General features: G+C 41.5%; 1 protein-coding gene across 1 annotated transcript in view; it reads left to right on the top strand.

The window, feature by feature from the left end:
• LOC119518903 (nuclear receptor coactivator 5-like) overlaps window positions 1–15943 on the top strand; it is a 73715-nt gene that overhangs the window by 48828 nt on the left and 8944 nt on the right. The window contains exons 3-6 of the mRNA XM_037816335.1: window positions 6468–6548; window positions 9492–9574; window positions 9726–9852; window positions 13264–13463. Of these exons, the coding sequence (XP_037672263.1) occupies window positions 6541–6548; window positions 9492–9574; window positions 9726–9852; window positions 13264–13463 (418 nt within the window). The 5' untranslated portion in view covers window positions 6468–6540. The remainder of the gene's footprint in view (window positions 1–6467; window positions 6549–9491; window positions 9575–9725; window positions 9853–13263; window positions 13464–15943) is intronic.

Here is a 15943-nt window from a genome sequence, read left to right as displayed (position 1 = left end):
CAAATAAACCTCCTTTATAAAAGCCAGTCCATTTCTGGCATTTTGCATTCAGGCAGCATTAGCAAACCAGAACAGGTATATACCTAGAGATGGGATTGCCAGATCATGTGGTAGTTTTATGTTTAATTTTTTGAGGAACTGCCAGACTGTTTTCCATTGCAACTGCAACATTGTACATTCCCACCAACAGTGTATTAAGATTCCGATTTGTCCGCATCCTTGCCAACACTTATTTTCCATTTTTTGAGTAATAGTCATTCTAGTGGGTGTGAGGTGCTAGCTTGTTGTGGTTTTGATTTACATTTCCCTAAAGGCTAATAATGTTCAGGATCTTTTCATGTGCTCATTGGCCATTTGTATATCAGTTTGGAGAAATATCTACTCAAGTCCTTTGTCCATGTTTTGATTAGGTTGTTAGTCCTTTTTTTGTTGAGTTGTCAATCACTGCTTTTTAGACAACTATGGAAGGAACTGGTGATATCTTTTTTGGTTTGAGTCATTTTCTATTTTGGGAGCCTTGGTTGAAATTTCTCCAGAGGAGTGTTAAAATTCAAATTGTTTTCAGTGAAATTTGAAATTATGATAGAACTTCTAAGAGTAGATTCTTAAAAATCTTTTTAATTTAAAAATTTTTCCCCAGTGGGTTCTACCCTGAGAACTTAATAGATTGGCTGTCTAATAAGTTGAGGTAATTGAGATACAATAGTAAAAAGTTTAAAATAATCGTATTGGCATTCCTGGAGTCTTTGGGTGGCATGTATATTTAGAAAGCTCTCTAAATTTGAAATTATGAGGACAGTGGTTTGGTGGACTTTAATGTTCTCTTTGTAAAGACAACAGAATGTAAGTTATTTCTTACCAGCTCCAAAACTTGAAACACATTGAAACCTATTGATGTTAAAAAAGGAAAAAGAAGAAGAGGACTTTGACTTTTTTCAGTTTTATTGACATATGATTATTGTGTAATGTTGATATTGGTGTGCAATAATCCACTGCCCATATTTAAAATATTCAGTTTGACTCTTGATATATTGATGTTAGACTATGACTGTACTCAAGATACACACATGTATCACCCCCCAAAATTTCCTTGTGGCCCTTGGTAATCCATCCACTGTCTCCAGGCACTAACTGATCTTCACTTCTGTCACTGTATATTAGTTTGCATTTTTGTATAAGTGGAACCATTATAGTGTATTCTCTTTTTTAGGGGGAGGCTCTGGCTTCTTTCACCATAATTATTTTGAGGTTTTCATCCACTTTTTGGGCAGATCGGGATTTCGTTTCTTTATTGCTAAGAAGTATTCCACAGTATACCACAATTTGTTTTTCCATGCACCTGCTGTGCCGGTTTGAATGTATTATGTCCCCCAGAAAAAGCCATATTCTTTGATGCAATCTTGTGGGGCAAGCATAATAGTGGGGATTAAGTTGGACTGTTTGGATTAGGTTGTTTGCATGGAGATGTGCCCCACCCAGCTATGGGTGGTGACTCTGGTGGGATACTCCCATGGAGGCATGGCCCCACCCATTCAGGGTGGGCCTTGATCAGTGGAGCCATATAAATGAGCTGGCTCAAGGAGAGGAAACGGAGTGCAGCTGTGAGTGACATTTTGAAGAGGAGCAAGCTTGCTAGAGAGGAACGTCCTGGGAGAAAGCCATTTTGAAACCAGAACTTCGGAGCAGACGCCAGCCACGTGCCTTCCCAGCTAACAGAGGTTTTCCGGACGCCATTGGCCGTCCTCCAGTGAAGGTACCCGATTACTGATGTGTTACCTTGGACACTTTATGGCCTTAAGACTGTAACTGTGTAGCCAAATAAACCCCCTTTTTATAAAAGCCAATCCATCTCTGGTGTTTTGCATTCTGCAGCATTAGCAAACTAGAACAGATTTTGGTACCAGAGAGGTGGGGTGCTTTTGCTGCTGAGTTTGCAAATACCAAACATGTTGGAACGGCTTTTCAAATGGATAAGGGGAAGACTCTGGAGGAATTGTGAGGAGCTTGATAGAAAAGGCCTAAACTGCTTTAAAGAGACTGTTTGTGGAAATGTGGACTCTAAAGATACTTCTGATGAGGACTTGAGCAGAAATGAGGAATGTGTTGACGCAAACTGGAAGAAAGGCGATCTTTGTTCTAAAGTGGCAGAGAATTTGGCAAAATTGAGTCCTGGTGTCAGATGGAAGGAAGAATTTGAAAGTGACAACCTGGAATACTTAGCTGAGATCATCTCCAGACTACATGTGGAGGATGTAGCCTGGCTTCTCCTTGCAGCTTATAGTAAAATGCGAGTGGAGAGAGATAAACTTAGAACTGAACTCTTGAGTTCAAAGAAACCAGAAGCTGATGGCTTGGAAAATTATAGGCTTCCAGGGGGTGGAATCCCAGAAACTACAGCCCAACATGAGGATGTAACCAAACATGGAACCCAGCTGCCATTTCAGTACAAGCCAAGATTGGAGATGGAATTATCCAGAAAGGATTTGTGGAAAGTCTTATTGTCTGATGGCTTTGACTCCTGCATGCTTCATGCAAAGCCAACAGAATTTTTGCGAGCTCTTTACAGACAGAGCCGCTGCCAGTTGGGACTGGAGGAGAAAGACAAGGAACAAATTGAAGGAAAAATTTCTTCAATGACAGAGCCATGGAGGTTGAGGTCTGGAGTCAAGAGGCCTTGGGCTGGGAGAGTGGAGCAGCCCACATGCATGGAAAGGGTGAGTTTGCCCCAGAGGTCGAGGGTGGGCATTCCACCTCAATGCTCTGGAAGAGTTTTGCCACCCGAGGTCCGAAAGAGGGTGGAGCACATTCCCAGGGAATTGGGGAGAGCCTGGCTGCCACCACACTGTTCTGAAGGGGTTGAGCGTGTGCCCCGGAGATGGAAGGGAATCCGGGAGCAGCCCCGATGTTTGGGGAGGGTGGGGCCGAGAAGGTGGTCTCCCCAATGTGTGGGTATGTTGGAGCACTTACCTAAGTGTTTGGAGAGGAAAGGGCTGCTGAAAAGGCCCTTAGGAAGTGTTAGGCTTCCACTCTCTCAAGCCCCAAGGATGCAACGTTGTTCTGTTAATGACTCTCAGACTTTGAAATCTAATGGAGTTTGTCCTGCGGGTTTTAGGAACTGTTTTGGCCCTGTTAACCCTGTTTTCCTTACTCTTTCTCCTTATGGCAGTGGAAATGTTTATCCTATGAATGTCCCTCCTTTGTATATTGGAAACATATAACTTGTTCTAAGTCCGCAGATCCAAGCTAAAGGAAAAGTATGCCTTAGGACTGACCACACCTATATTTGATTTTGATGGGATTTTGTACTTAACTGTTGTTACTGAAATGATTTAAGTTTCTGTGGTATTGCGGGATGAATGTATTTTGTATTTGGAAAGAATATGTTTTTCTGGGGTCCAGGGGGTGGAATGTGCCGGTTTGAATGTATTATGTCCCCCAGAAAAAGCCATATTCTTTGATGCAATCTTGTGGGGCAAGCATAATAGTGGGGATTAAGTTGGACTGTTTGGATTAGGTTGTTTGCATGGAGATGTGCCCCACTCAGCTGTGGGTGGTGACTCTGGTGGGATACTCCCATGGAGGCATGGCCCCACCCATTCAGGGTGGGCCTTGATCAGTGGAGCCATATAAATGAGCTGGCTGAAAGAGAGGAAATGGAGTGCAGCTGTGAGTGACGTTTTGAAGAGGAGCAAGCTTGCTAGAGAGGAACGTCCTGGGAGAAAGCCATTTTGAAACCAGAACTTCAGAGCAGACGCCAGCCACGTGCCTTCCCAGCTAACAGAGGTTTTCCGGACGCCATTTGCCATCCTCCTGTGAAGGTACCCGATTACTGATGTGTTACCTTGGACACTTTACGGCCTTAAGACTGTAACTGTGTAGCCAAATAAACCCCCTTTTTATAAAAGCCAATCCATCTCTGGTGTTTTGCATTCTGCAGCATTAGCAGACTAGGACACCTGCTGATGGACATTTGGGTTGTTTCCAGTTTTTGACTATTGCAAATAGAGCTTCTGTGAGCACTTGTGTATAAGATTTTGTGTGGACGTCAGCTTTTATTTTTATTGAGTATGGAAAGTGGAATGGCTGGATTATAGCCATCTCTTCCAGTGTGGTTGAACCATTGTACATTCCCACGAGCAGTGTGTGAGCCTTCCAGTTCCCCCGCCTCAGCCTTGAGGCTTGGATTTGAATTGTGCGTACACGGGTGATTGTGCAAGGCCCATTCCCTGCTGTGGTGTGGCAGGAGAGGCATGGCAGGCAGGCGCTTCATTCTGTAACCCTCCCTCATATTCTTTATGTTCTTAAATGAAAACATTTTATGCCTATGTTAATTTTCTTTCCATGAAAATTTGGAATTGATTTAGGATCTTTATCCCTCTTACTCATTTGTCCTTTCATTTCTTTTCCTAATTCTTTTACTAGTGGATTTCCTGGGTTTCTGGGCTATGACATAACAAGAAAAACCTGGGTTTTAGAGTCACATACACCTGGGTTTGAATTTTGACTTCACAGCTTGGCTGTGTGGCAAGTCATGTGATCCGAGCCTCAGTTTCCACATCTGGTTTTAAGAAGTGTGTGTTGGGGTGGTCGTAGTGGTTGATATTACGCAGTTGACATAGTAAAGTTTTACACTTAAGGCTTAAGTATAATTATTATATTATAATGTATTATTTGGGTTAATATATTCAATTCCTGAAATATGTCTGCAATGATAAGTTCCATTTTCTGCTCGACAGTGGTTTTCCTACTGTCTACTACATAACCAGTAGAACGGGTTTTAATGGGTGCCTCCAGTTAGAGGGAAGCCACAGAGAATATAGCAAAATACAGTGCCAGGGCTCAGGATAACCTTGCAACAGTCAGTACTGCACAGGCCTTGCTTTGGCCATTGGCACAGTACTGGAGATGTATTTGATGCATGGGTTTGCGGACTTCACAAAGGCAATTCCTGCCCAAATGTAATTTCTTTGCGCAGCCCATTCTGGGATCCCAGTCTCCAGGTTACTTAGGAGGAAAACGGCAACACTCCATAGCTCCCAGAGGGCTGTTTCTCTGGCTCCTGGACCCTAGTGGTGTGTGCCACCCGCCTCTCTCGGTGCACAGAGGGCAAGGATGCTGCCCTTTGGCCTGTGGAATCGTTTGTCCAACCAGCCCAGTGCATTAAGAGTGCACGGGGCCTTCTCTCCCAGGGAGAAGTGGGAGGTTCTTCATTGATGGCTGGGCCAGACCGCTCAGGTGATTGACATTAGCACGTCAGGTCGGCTGGAGCTGGAACTGGGAGGAAACTGGAAGAGCCCATGAGGCCCGTTGGCATGTTGGTAGGCATGGGATTCGTTTCTGCCACGTGGGGATGTCTTGAGGTCTTCTCTCCTCTGCCCGACTGCCAGGTTCCAGATACCCAGCAGCGTCTCTCCTTAGAGCGGCCAGCTTTCTTGGCATCATTTGGGTTAGTTGCTAGGAAGCCGAGTAAGGCAAATGCAACTTCCTTTTGACTTCCTCACATTGAACCATCTGCTTATTCCTTCTCATGGCCTCCAAACTTGGCCAGGATCCTCACGGAAAGGGTTGAGGGGAGCATCTGTGCTCTTTATTCTTTTTGGAAATGGAATGCTTTCTAATAACTTTAACTGTCTCAGGCCAAATTCATAATAGTTCCTCTTCTTGGGTTTGTTGTTTCTTTCAACTAACAATTTGGAGCAGGCATTTTCTTCTTAGGTTTTGCCTCTCACCCCCTTTTATTTATTTATTTATTTATTTATTTATTTATTTATTTATTTATTTATTTAGATAAGCTTCAATCATATACATCTTAAATGAAGATGATGATGATGTCCATGTATGTCAAAATGTACTGGGCATGTGACTATATCATTGATCCTAAAGGACGATGTTTCACACTTTGTATTGATACACACGAATCATTTAGGAATTTCATTCATATACCACTCCATTGTGGAGTCAGTGTCAGGTGCAGTAAATGTGGCAAGTACCATGAAAATTTATGGTGATGTTGGTGGAACATTTAGCAAATAGAAGCTTTAAAAGAAAACAACCAGCAATTGCTTTTTATAACTACCAAACACCCCAGCATTACATACATTCTTTTAGGTTTAGTTCCGTTCAGTAGTGCACATCGGTCTCATTATGTTAAAGCCTTTTTCTGTTGGTGAGTTTCTAATGTTGTTTTCCTGTGACAGAGCTGTGCCTTCCTTTCTCAACTCTGCGGAAGCACTTGAGCAAACTAGACAAAAATAGAAATAGGCATTACAAAATATAGTAGAGCGTCTGAAAAAAATCTTCGGAAAAGCCATTGTTCAAGTTTTAAAAATCCAATTTAACTGAAAATTTAATCACCTTTGAGTATACCAGAACTGTGGAAATTAATATATGGACTATGGGAAATAATTCCTTCTTAAGTGTAATTTTGTCTCTGTTTTTGTGTTTTTTGTTTTGTTTTGTTTTTTTAGCAGTAAACCTTATAAGCCTTTTCTGCTGACTTCTTATTCTCGCCAAGAGGGCTACTTAAAGGAGGGTGAAGACATGCTAAGGTAAAATTTTATTGTTGTGGCTCAATTTGCTAAAAGCTTTAGAGGTAATTCAGATGAGTTCTTACTGTGCAGGCTTATGTGTTTGTTAAAATTGATGTTATTAACATTTGCCTTTTGGGAAGTCCTTCAGGTCAATCAGTGTGGCCATATTAAGCCATTCTACCTTAACTTTTACCCCACCATAATCATCAATATGATGATAACTAAACACATCTGTAGGCCAGAAGACCCAGGCCTTTTCTTTTGGGTGCCCTTCTGTCAGCATGGGTGCGTTATCCATTTTGTGGGTAGTCTGTAGCAGGCTGTCTACTCCCTTCCACACCTCCATACTGTATTAGTGCTGCTACATCTAATCCTGAGTATATGTTCAAAAAATGCAAATATATTTTATTAGGGGACAAACCAATACTCCAGAGCCAAATATAAAAATAAGTCACTGAAAAAATTGCTTATTTTAACCCAAGTAATGGATAAATGGATGCAAGAGCATCTGATAATAATAAAAAGTGAAAAGTCCCCTTTCACAGCTCTGCTTTTTTCTCCCTTGTTTTTAACAAATGGCTCCACATTTGGTGTGTTGTTCTGGAACTTGGGTTTTACACTTAACCGTATTTCTTGGAAGATTATTGGTCTTCATTGTTCTTAACAACTGTGTACTATTCCAAAGCATGTAAATTACTCTTGATGGCTACTTTATTTAGCTTACTCTTATATTCAGTAGTGGAGGTCTTCTGAGTAACCAAAGAGATAAATGAACACGGCAGTTCAGGATTCTTGCCTTGGATCTGTCTCTATAGTTTTGGTAAAAACAGTTTTCCTTGAACTGTATTTGAATTGATTTTTATATGTATGAACCTTGACAGGGCCTCTCTCTTGCCTGCATTAAAGATGAGATTTGTGTCAGATTAGATTAATAATTCAGAATTGAAAAATGCTTTCCTCAACTGCAGAAGCACTTGGAAGTATAGAATTCAGGAGTGACTGCTAATGGAGGTTAGCTTCTCTCAGGTAACATTTCCTGAAAGTGAGCCCTAGAGTGCCCACACCCACCTGTCTTCTAGGGGAGAGATTTTCTTACTTAGCCCTGGTCTGAAAGAAACCTAAAGGCAGAGAAGGCTAATGATGGCTAATGTCTGTTGAGGGTATGCTCAGTGTCAGGCACTGTTCGAAAGGCTTCACCTGTATTAACTCACTTAATGCCCATAAAGACTCTAAGAGGTAGGTTCTGTTAATATCCTCATTTCACAGGAGAGCAAACTGAGGCATAGAGGCGTTAAGTAACTCATTGAAGGTTACCCAGCTTATAAGTGATAGCTGGGATCAAACCCAGGCGGTGGCAGTTTCAACAGTATACTGCTTATCTGATGACCAAGTACTGGCTTTCCAGAGTGCCTCCCAGTTAGTTCCCTGTAATTAGGGGATGCTGGTTCATGTTCTGCTTCATTGGGAAAGGAAGTGCATAAAGTTTGGTGGAGGAAAGCCATCAAGAACAAAATGTATCAAGTGGTGGAGAAAGCATGACCTCAATGGCCAGTGTTTGTCAAAGACAGCAGACAAAGCTAAAGCCTGCTCTGGTGAGGGAGACGTTCTTGTGGAACTCAGGATTCTTAGGGCAGTAGAGGGTGGCATGGACTCAGGCAGAAGCTTTGCATATAGAAGTCTGGAGCTTCAGCTCTGCTGCCAGGAGGTTGGATGTGGACAAGAACCCAAATAAAAATTATAAAGGGGAAAAGCAGAGGGATTGACGCTTTTGCCAGCTTGCTTGATAGTCGTAGTTTGAGTCTATTCCATGGCTGTTTTGCCATGCACCCTAATGTTTCTTGTGAGAAAACAGCTCATTGCAGCCTGCCTGGGTGGTTCTCTTCCTAGCAGGACATTCCTTGTGGACACAAACATTGGTGTCTAGATGCTGGGGAGCTGCAGTAAAAATGCCTGATTTAGAGTACATAGTGCATCTACTTCCTCCTTTCTTCTGTTAAATCACAGCAAAGGGGACTGCTTAGATGGCTAATAGATTATCCAGCATCTGTGCACTATCTTGCACACCTTTAGAAGGAGAAAATAATTTGCTCACAGGAGCTTTAGGGTGTTAAGGAGTCAAGTGAACAGAGCTCATGGATTTATTTTTTACCTATATCCAACAAAGACCCTCATGGAAAAGCCCCTCCCCCCCTTAAAAAAAGATCACTGCTAATAGAATTATCTCCTACACTTTAGAATGAACATCTTTATGAATTTGTATAAATATCTGAGCCTTCCTTGACAAGGATCAGTAGCACTATATAGTACTTTTTATCATAACAAACAGTGAATCAGAGAGGGCAGAAAGTCCCAGAAACTCGTAATATCCTGTCAGAATCACATCCCCACAAAAACATGTTCAAAGCCGTAACCTCTGGTCTTGTGGATGCAAACTCATTTGTAAATAAGATCTTTGAAGATGTTACAAGTTAAGATGAAGCAAAACTGAATCAGGATGGGCCTTAATCCCATATGCCTGGAGTCCTTATAAGCAGAGGAAATTTGACACAGTGTCTGTAGGAGTGTGAGTAGGGGACAGATGGAGACAGATGGCCATGTGATGGACACAGAGATCAAGTTACGGATTGCTGGCAAGCCACGACCAAAATGCTGCAAACTTTGGAGAAAGCGTGGTCTTGCCAACACCTTGATTTTGAACTTCTGGCCTCTGAAATTGTGACAATAAATTCCTGTTGTTTAAGCCAACCAGTCTGTGGTATTTGTTATAGCAGCTCAGGCAAACTAAGACTTACACTAAACGAGGACAGATGGCGAAGTGACGTTTTACCTTGTAGGTACAGCCTTTATTTAAGTGCCCGTGTATTGTGTTAGGTGAGGGGGTATTTGTTTTTCAGCTTTTTGGGACACATTTAGAAGGAAAATTTATTTACATAAACTACTGTATTTTCATGCATCCAACAGCATTGAAGACATAAGGGGGAATGTGACTGATAATTCAAAAGGAAATGAAGATAACCGTGAACGATGCCAGTATTCTCAGTTAGGTAAGAATCTTGTCAAGATTCTGCTTACATTTTCCTTGTCTGTTCTTTGTAGAAGTGTTATCTTTCACTTACACTTTCGTAAAGAACCCCTGAAAAACTTCAGTGGTTGCTTTTGGCTTTGCAAAAACATGAATAAGTAAATATTTTTCAGATGATGCCAACAGCAGGGACACTTGGAAAGAGGGGCTTTTCCAGCACTTTTATCAAGAGATTCAGAAAGAGCATGCTCGTGAGAGGCCTTCAGATTGCATCATTGTTTCTATCGACAAAGAACAGAGGTAGATTTATTTCTTTCTAGCAGGGTTAAATGAGATGGTGTACAAATTGAGTAATTAAGTATTCAGCCGTGAGTCCATAGATCACTGAGAGTTGGGACTCTGGAAATGTTCCTTTAGGAGTTACAAGAATGACACCGCTGTGTTTACTAAACTGCTGGTAGTGGCAGCCTTGAGGTGGTGGGGAGATTTCTAAAGATGACTTTCTTTATTTGCTTTTTCTGTATTGCTTGAGTTTTCCAGAATGAGCATTTACCAATTTTCTAATCAGAAAGAAAAGAGCAATTTCTAGGGTGGGATGAGGTAGGTTCCATGTGCCAGGCACTTTCTAGGCTCTGAGAGCACACATGTGAACAAAACAGGCAGAAACCCCTGCCCTTGTGGAGCTGACATTGTAGCATAGTGGGGCTTCACTTCTCTGAGAAGTGTTCCTCCCCTTTCTTAATTGTTGGTCGAATTTCTCTCAGCCTTTGTCTGTGCTGTCCTTTCAGTCTGGGATGCCTCTGCTACACCTGCCTAACCCGTGCTGGCCACTTAGGCCCGACTGCAGCCCCGGGGCTCTGGGAAGCCTTCTCCGCTGCTCCTGCCCTCACGGCTGTGTGCAGCTGGTCCACTGGGCTCATGGAGAACCCTGAGCTCACACACCGTTAGCTGGCACTTGCTATGCTGTGTTAGAATTGGTGGTTAAATTCTATCCCCTATCTTGAGGCAGACAGGGATTTAATATGTGATGATAAAGGTGTCTCTGGGTTATCTGCTTTCCCAGTGCTTGGCAAAGTGCCTGGCATGCAGACAGATCGCTGATGGGGGGGATGCATACTATCTCCAGGCTAGGTGCTTGACAAGGGATGTTGAAGATGCAGGTGTGATAAGAACTAGTATTTCCGGTTCAGGAGATAAGGATGCATAAAAATGAACTAGGCACTTAAGGTAACATTGGGTTTTCCCATTTTTCTTTATGAAAATCTGCCATCTCGTGATGACTCAGAATTTTTATTCTGTGTTAGTCCCTTTATAGAAATCTAGTTTATTTGTAAAAAGCATCTTTTCTCTAAGAGTTTCTGAAAGCAGTATGATAGCTCCATTTCATTTGGAGGGTATTTGGGTTGGACCTTGGGAGACAGCATTCTGGAAGAAGTGAGGTCAGTTGCAGCATGGAGAGGGTGGGAGAGGCCAATTCTTTTACATTAGAAAATTATGGAATTTCCCTTTAATAATTGAAAGACAACCAGATAGGCTCTGGATTAATTTGATCTTGGAATAATTTAAGTAGATTTTGAACCCAGAGGCAGTAAAGACTCAGCATGTACAGTAGCTTTTATTTCTTCAGCATTTAGCAACTTCTACAAAACTCTTATCGGCCAGGGTCACTACTTTAACTTTGACTAGATTAGCTTTCTTAGAACTTGTAGCAAGCATGGCATTGACTTGTGGCATCATGACTGACTCCTGCTGCCATTCAACTTCCACAACTCTGATACCCTTGCCACTTTTCCCATCTGAAACGACTTTTCAGATGTTTCCCAGCTTTTGCTGGGTGTTCTGGAGTTCTGGCATTTCGCCATCGATTAGGATACTTGGGTAGATGCGCCCTCTCGATGCAGCTCAGAAACTCTTCTGCCATTGTGCAGCCTGCATCTGCCAGGGGATCTGGGAGCTAGGGCATGCTGTTTGCTCACTTGGAACTTTGATGTCAGAAAGATTTGTAGTGATAAATTAGATGGCTAATTTATTCCTTTATTCTCTTAACACAGTAATTAATTTTCAAATCATGTCATCCAATGTGAATTATTTTCATGATAATTTTGAATCTTGTGCTGTCACTCTGCAAATATGAACCAAGTCTTGTTTTTCTTGTTTCCCTCTTGAATTTATTTTCTGATATCATCCATACTCTCCTAAACTGCCAGAAAAGCATGTTTCCTACCATGACATTAAATTTTAATTTTCGGAACATACATTTAATATGTACCTGTTACATGTAAAGCTCTGTGCTAGGCACGGCAAGGAACATAAAGATAATTAATTCCTATTTGTAAGACATGCAGTACATTTGTATTTATGTACAGGTTCTGTCTGTACATCTCTTATTTAGGTACAGGCTTCATCTTCCACAAGTGGAAGAAAGGGCATGGGAAGAACTGTACTCTTCATAAATATGTAGCATACACAGGAGGAAGAGTGGATTGCTGTTGTTTGAGGTCCGAGGAGTTTGAGGGAATAACATCATTTGAGCTGGGCCTTTCAGAGAGACCAGCAAGCAGAGAATGGCTAGAAAAGGCACGGCTGGAAGATTGATTGTCTATGGACCTCAAGAAATTAAATTTGGGAAGTGAAGAGGCTATTTGAAGATCAGTAGGTTACAAAGCCAATTAAACTAGGTTAGCGCCGTGCCATGGCAGGACTTTGGACTCTGGGATAGTTGAGAATGTTGAGCAATTGCTTTGACATTTTTGAAAGCAGTTCTTTTAACCAGATTGCTCAGAGACTCAAGTGTAGGATGAATTGGAGTGGGAGAGAAATCAAGGATAGAAGATAGGATAGGAGGCTTTTGCAGGTTTCTAGGCAGGATGTTGGACAAGCCTGTGTGGGCAGAAATGAAAGCATGAAGCCAAAGGAAAGATCTAGGACATATGCCTTGGAACTTGGTGGTTGACTCTGAGGAAATCAGAGATGAGGGTACCCAAGGTTAGTTATGGGATGGTTGACGCTGGTTGAGATGGCTGACTCCAGAGGAGCAGCTTGGGGCCATCCATTCACCCTTAGCAAGAGAGCGTCTCAGTAGCCGTGGCCATGACAGGCCTGAGTCTCTCCCAGAAACTGATTACACAATGAGCATTCTCTCATTTTTCTGAACATAATGGTCTCTTCTGTTCTTTAAAACAATCTTAAATTTTCTTTTGTGGTTGTTGAATTGAAATGACTTCACCAAATAACATTTGAATGTTTCCGTCGTGAAAAGGGACACTATGCTAGCCACATTCATGGTCCTTGCCCAGTGTGTCTTGCCGAACAAAAATGGGTTTGACATCCTCTGTTTTCTTTATAAAATTGCAAATATTGTCAACCATATGAAGTCACTACATTTTCAAAAAATAAATTCCCTTTTACCTCCAGTTCTCTTAACTGATTCCATCAGATGGATCATATTCGCTTGAAAGTTTTCCAATGTGTCTAAGAGAGCAAACAAGTTGTAGAGTATGGATCATTTTTGGAAAAAAAAATTACAGTATCTTTAACACCTCACTTCCCTAAATCCAGTAAAAATACAGTATCCAAACCCTCCCTTAAATTACGGTACGTCACAATATCTACAACACAACCACTTAGTGACATAGTTTTATTTTTTTCTTTTGTTTGACTGAAAGTAACCTACCTACTTTTTTCTTCTCTGTGTGTGTGTGTGTTTTTAAGGGAATATGCAACAGTCATAGGTCATCGGTTGCAGGATCATGGCCTTGTGGTGGAAATGATTCACCTTGCTTCTGAGTCGGATATCACTCGTGCACTCCAGGAAGTTAAACATGATGGCTCCCCATTCTGTATTCTTGTTGAACGGTGTAATGTAAAACTCTCCTCTTGCACTGTAATTTTGTTTCAACAGTCTATCAAAAGTAAGTTTAGATTAATCTAGAGTTATCACTTTAAGTAGATCCACGTTTTAAAAATGTAATAATCTTTCAGAAGTTTAGATTAATCTAGAGCTATCACTTTAAATAGATCCTGGTTTTAAAAATGTAATATCTTTTCTTTGTACACTGGCTCATATTTCAGTAACCAAACTGGATCTAGTTGAGGTAAAAAATGGCTTAAATAGGTATCATAAATGACTCCCCTGTGTCTTATAGACAATTAAAACTTAGTCCATCTTCATTGCTGCTTACTTAAGAATCCAAAGTATCTCATCCAAAATACTGTGTTACTGATTCAGTTCTGTTATGTAGAGCTTTTGACCAAATCTCACCAGTAGCTCTTCTGCCCTTGCTAAGTCTAAAAGACTCTCCATCCATCATCCCCTGTATTCTCTGAAACTACTTTCTTGCCAACTTTGCCTTTTCTAAAGTATTTTACACAGTCTTAAGCTCATGGGTATGCACAGAAGTGAACCCTTTTTTCTTCCCTGATACAAACAGACTTAAGCAGATGTACACCTTGTAGACCACCTGTCATCTTCTCCATCCCTGCTGGGTCTGCTGCTTCTGTCTTGTCTTGACTCCCTCCCCTGCCCTGGACAATAGACGGGCACTGGGAGTAGTATTTTCCCCTTCTACAGGCATTTAAACTGGTGATTCCCTCCCCTTAAAGAGGGGCAGGGGCCGCCTGGTGGAGGACTATCTTTACAGCTTATGTAGTCGTGTCCAGATGCACACGGGTTTTTCCATCCTTTCCTCTTCCAGAAGCTCTCGCTCCTGTTCTGTTCAGCCCAGGTATATGAGTACTCACTGTGTGCGTGGTGTCAGGCCAGCTCTGCTTCCTTTTTCTGCCCACATAAGCGGCAGGCAGGCAGGCAGGCTTCCACAAACAGGCCTTGGAGAGTCCATCCCAGCTCGTGTCTCCTTAGCGGTGCAGGCTTTTCATTGCTAAATTGGGAGACCTTTCCCCTGGACAGAGATTTTGGGGAGCACTGGTAGCTGGATTTAAATCATGCTTCTAGCTTCTAAGACAATGTAGATGGAACTTGTAGAGAAATGAATTTAGGATTGGTGCTGTATAATCCAGCCACAATGCTGGGTCTGACAAGAAAATCGTGAAGAGTTTTCATTTCCTATCATCTCGGGGGTGCCGGGACATCTTTTATTCTGATCATTCCACTTCCTTTGCTTCTCTACTGCCACCCATACCCACCCAGCCAGCTGTGGCTTAAGATTGTCCTCAGTAGTCTGAAATTAGGGTTTTTTCTAAACATAGAAAATGTCTAATTTATTTTAAGTAAATAAGACAAAACCAAGTTTATGTTATATATAAGTTTGGAAAATGTAAAAGCACATACTTTTAAAATTACTTCCAGTCTGCTGAAGGGGAAAAAAAACAGTTTAATATGAATAGGTTATGGAAAAGACTAATCACATCCAGTTACTTAGGTGTTTACATTCATGTAAGGTCATTTAAGAAATGTCTTTAAAGTAAATAGGCTGGATAACCTGTCTAATACTAAAATACTTTAAAAAAAATAGCACTACTTTAAGAAAACATGTAATCTACTCTTTTTTACATGCTACAAATTCAGGAAATAGTTTCTTTTTCATGTCCAGGCTAGTATTAATAGGCACATTTTTTACTTGTTATCCATGAATTTAATTATTGCACTCAGATTGTAAATAACACTTTGGATTTCTTCCTGTAAGCTACATCTACTTTAGTAAAATTAATCTTAGCTGGACTCTCTCTTACAGTTGTTTATATCCAACAGTTTGTTTCATGCCTAGTACATGTAGCCATTATTCAGAAGTGTGTGGAACTTCTGAGGTTAAAATAGTCCGACGATGACACTTCAGAGCCCAGAGGCAAACATATATGCACATTTATTCCTGAATGTAATCTTAATACAGTTTAGATTGAGCCATGTACTGCAATCTATATTGCAGCTCTCTCAGAGCCCCTTTGGTCCTGAATTGGTTCAGAACCTGATGACATATGGTAAGACAGGGTAGAGGGTACCCAGCTGAGATTGAACTTTTATTTAGTCTTATTCTCAGCAGATAAACCTAGATGAGAAGACATCTATGGGTTGATTACAGCCATTACTTATATAAAGAATTGATTTTATAGATGTTATTTTAGAGCCTGGAGCACTCCTTGACCTGGCCTTGAAAGGGCTTTTTTTTAACATGACTCAGATCCCGGAGGCCTGAGCCAAGAAAGCAGACCCTGCAGAGACTGGCCTGCTCCCCAAGCTACAGTGACTGAGCCTGGAAACCCAATGCTAGCATGGCTGTCTGTCTGTCTGTCTTTTATCAAAGTATTGCATATACATAGTTAAAAAATAAATGAACACCAGAAGGGGTACTAATGAAAAACAGCAGCCCTGGCTTCACCCTTTTCTAACACTGACTTCTGCTCCCCAAAGGCTGCCGTCTTGACTCCTGGTCCTTTG

The sequence above is a fragment of the Choloepus didactylus genome, chromosome 22 (genome assembly GCF_015220235.1).
Source record: "Choloepus didactylus isolate mChoDid1 chromosome 22, mChoDid1.pri, whole genome shotgun sequence".
Classification (NCBI taxonomy): domain Eukaryota; kingdom Metazoa; phylum Chordata; class Mammalia; order Pilosa; family Megalonychidae; genus Choloepus; species Choloepus didactylus.
The sequence above is the reverse complement of the archived record's forward strand: the minus strand, read 5'-3'. Positions and strand labels throughout refer to the sequence as shown.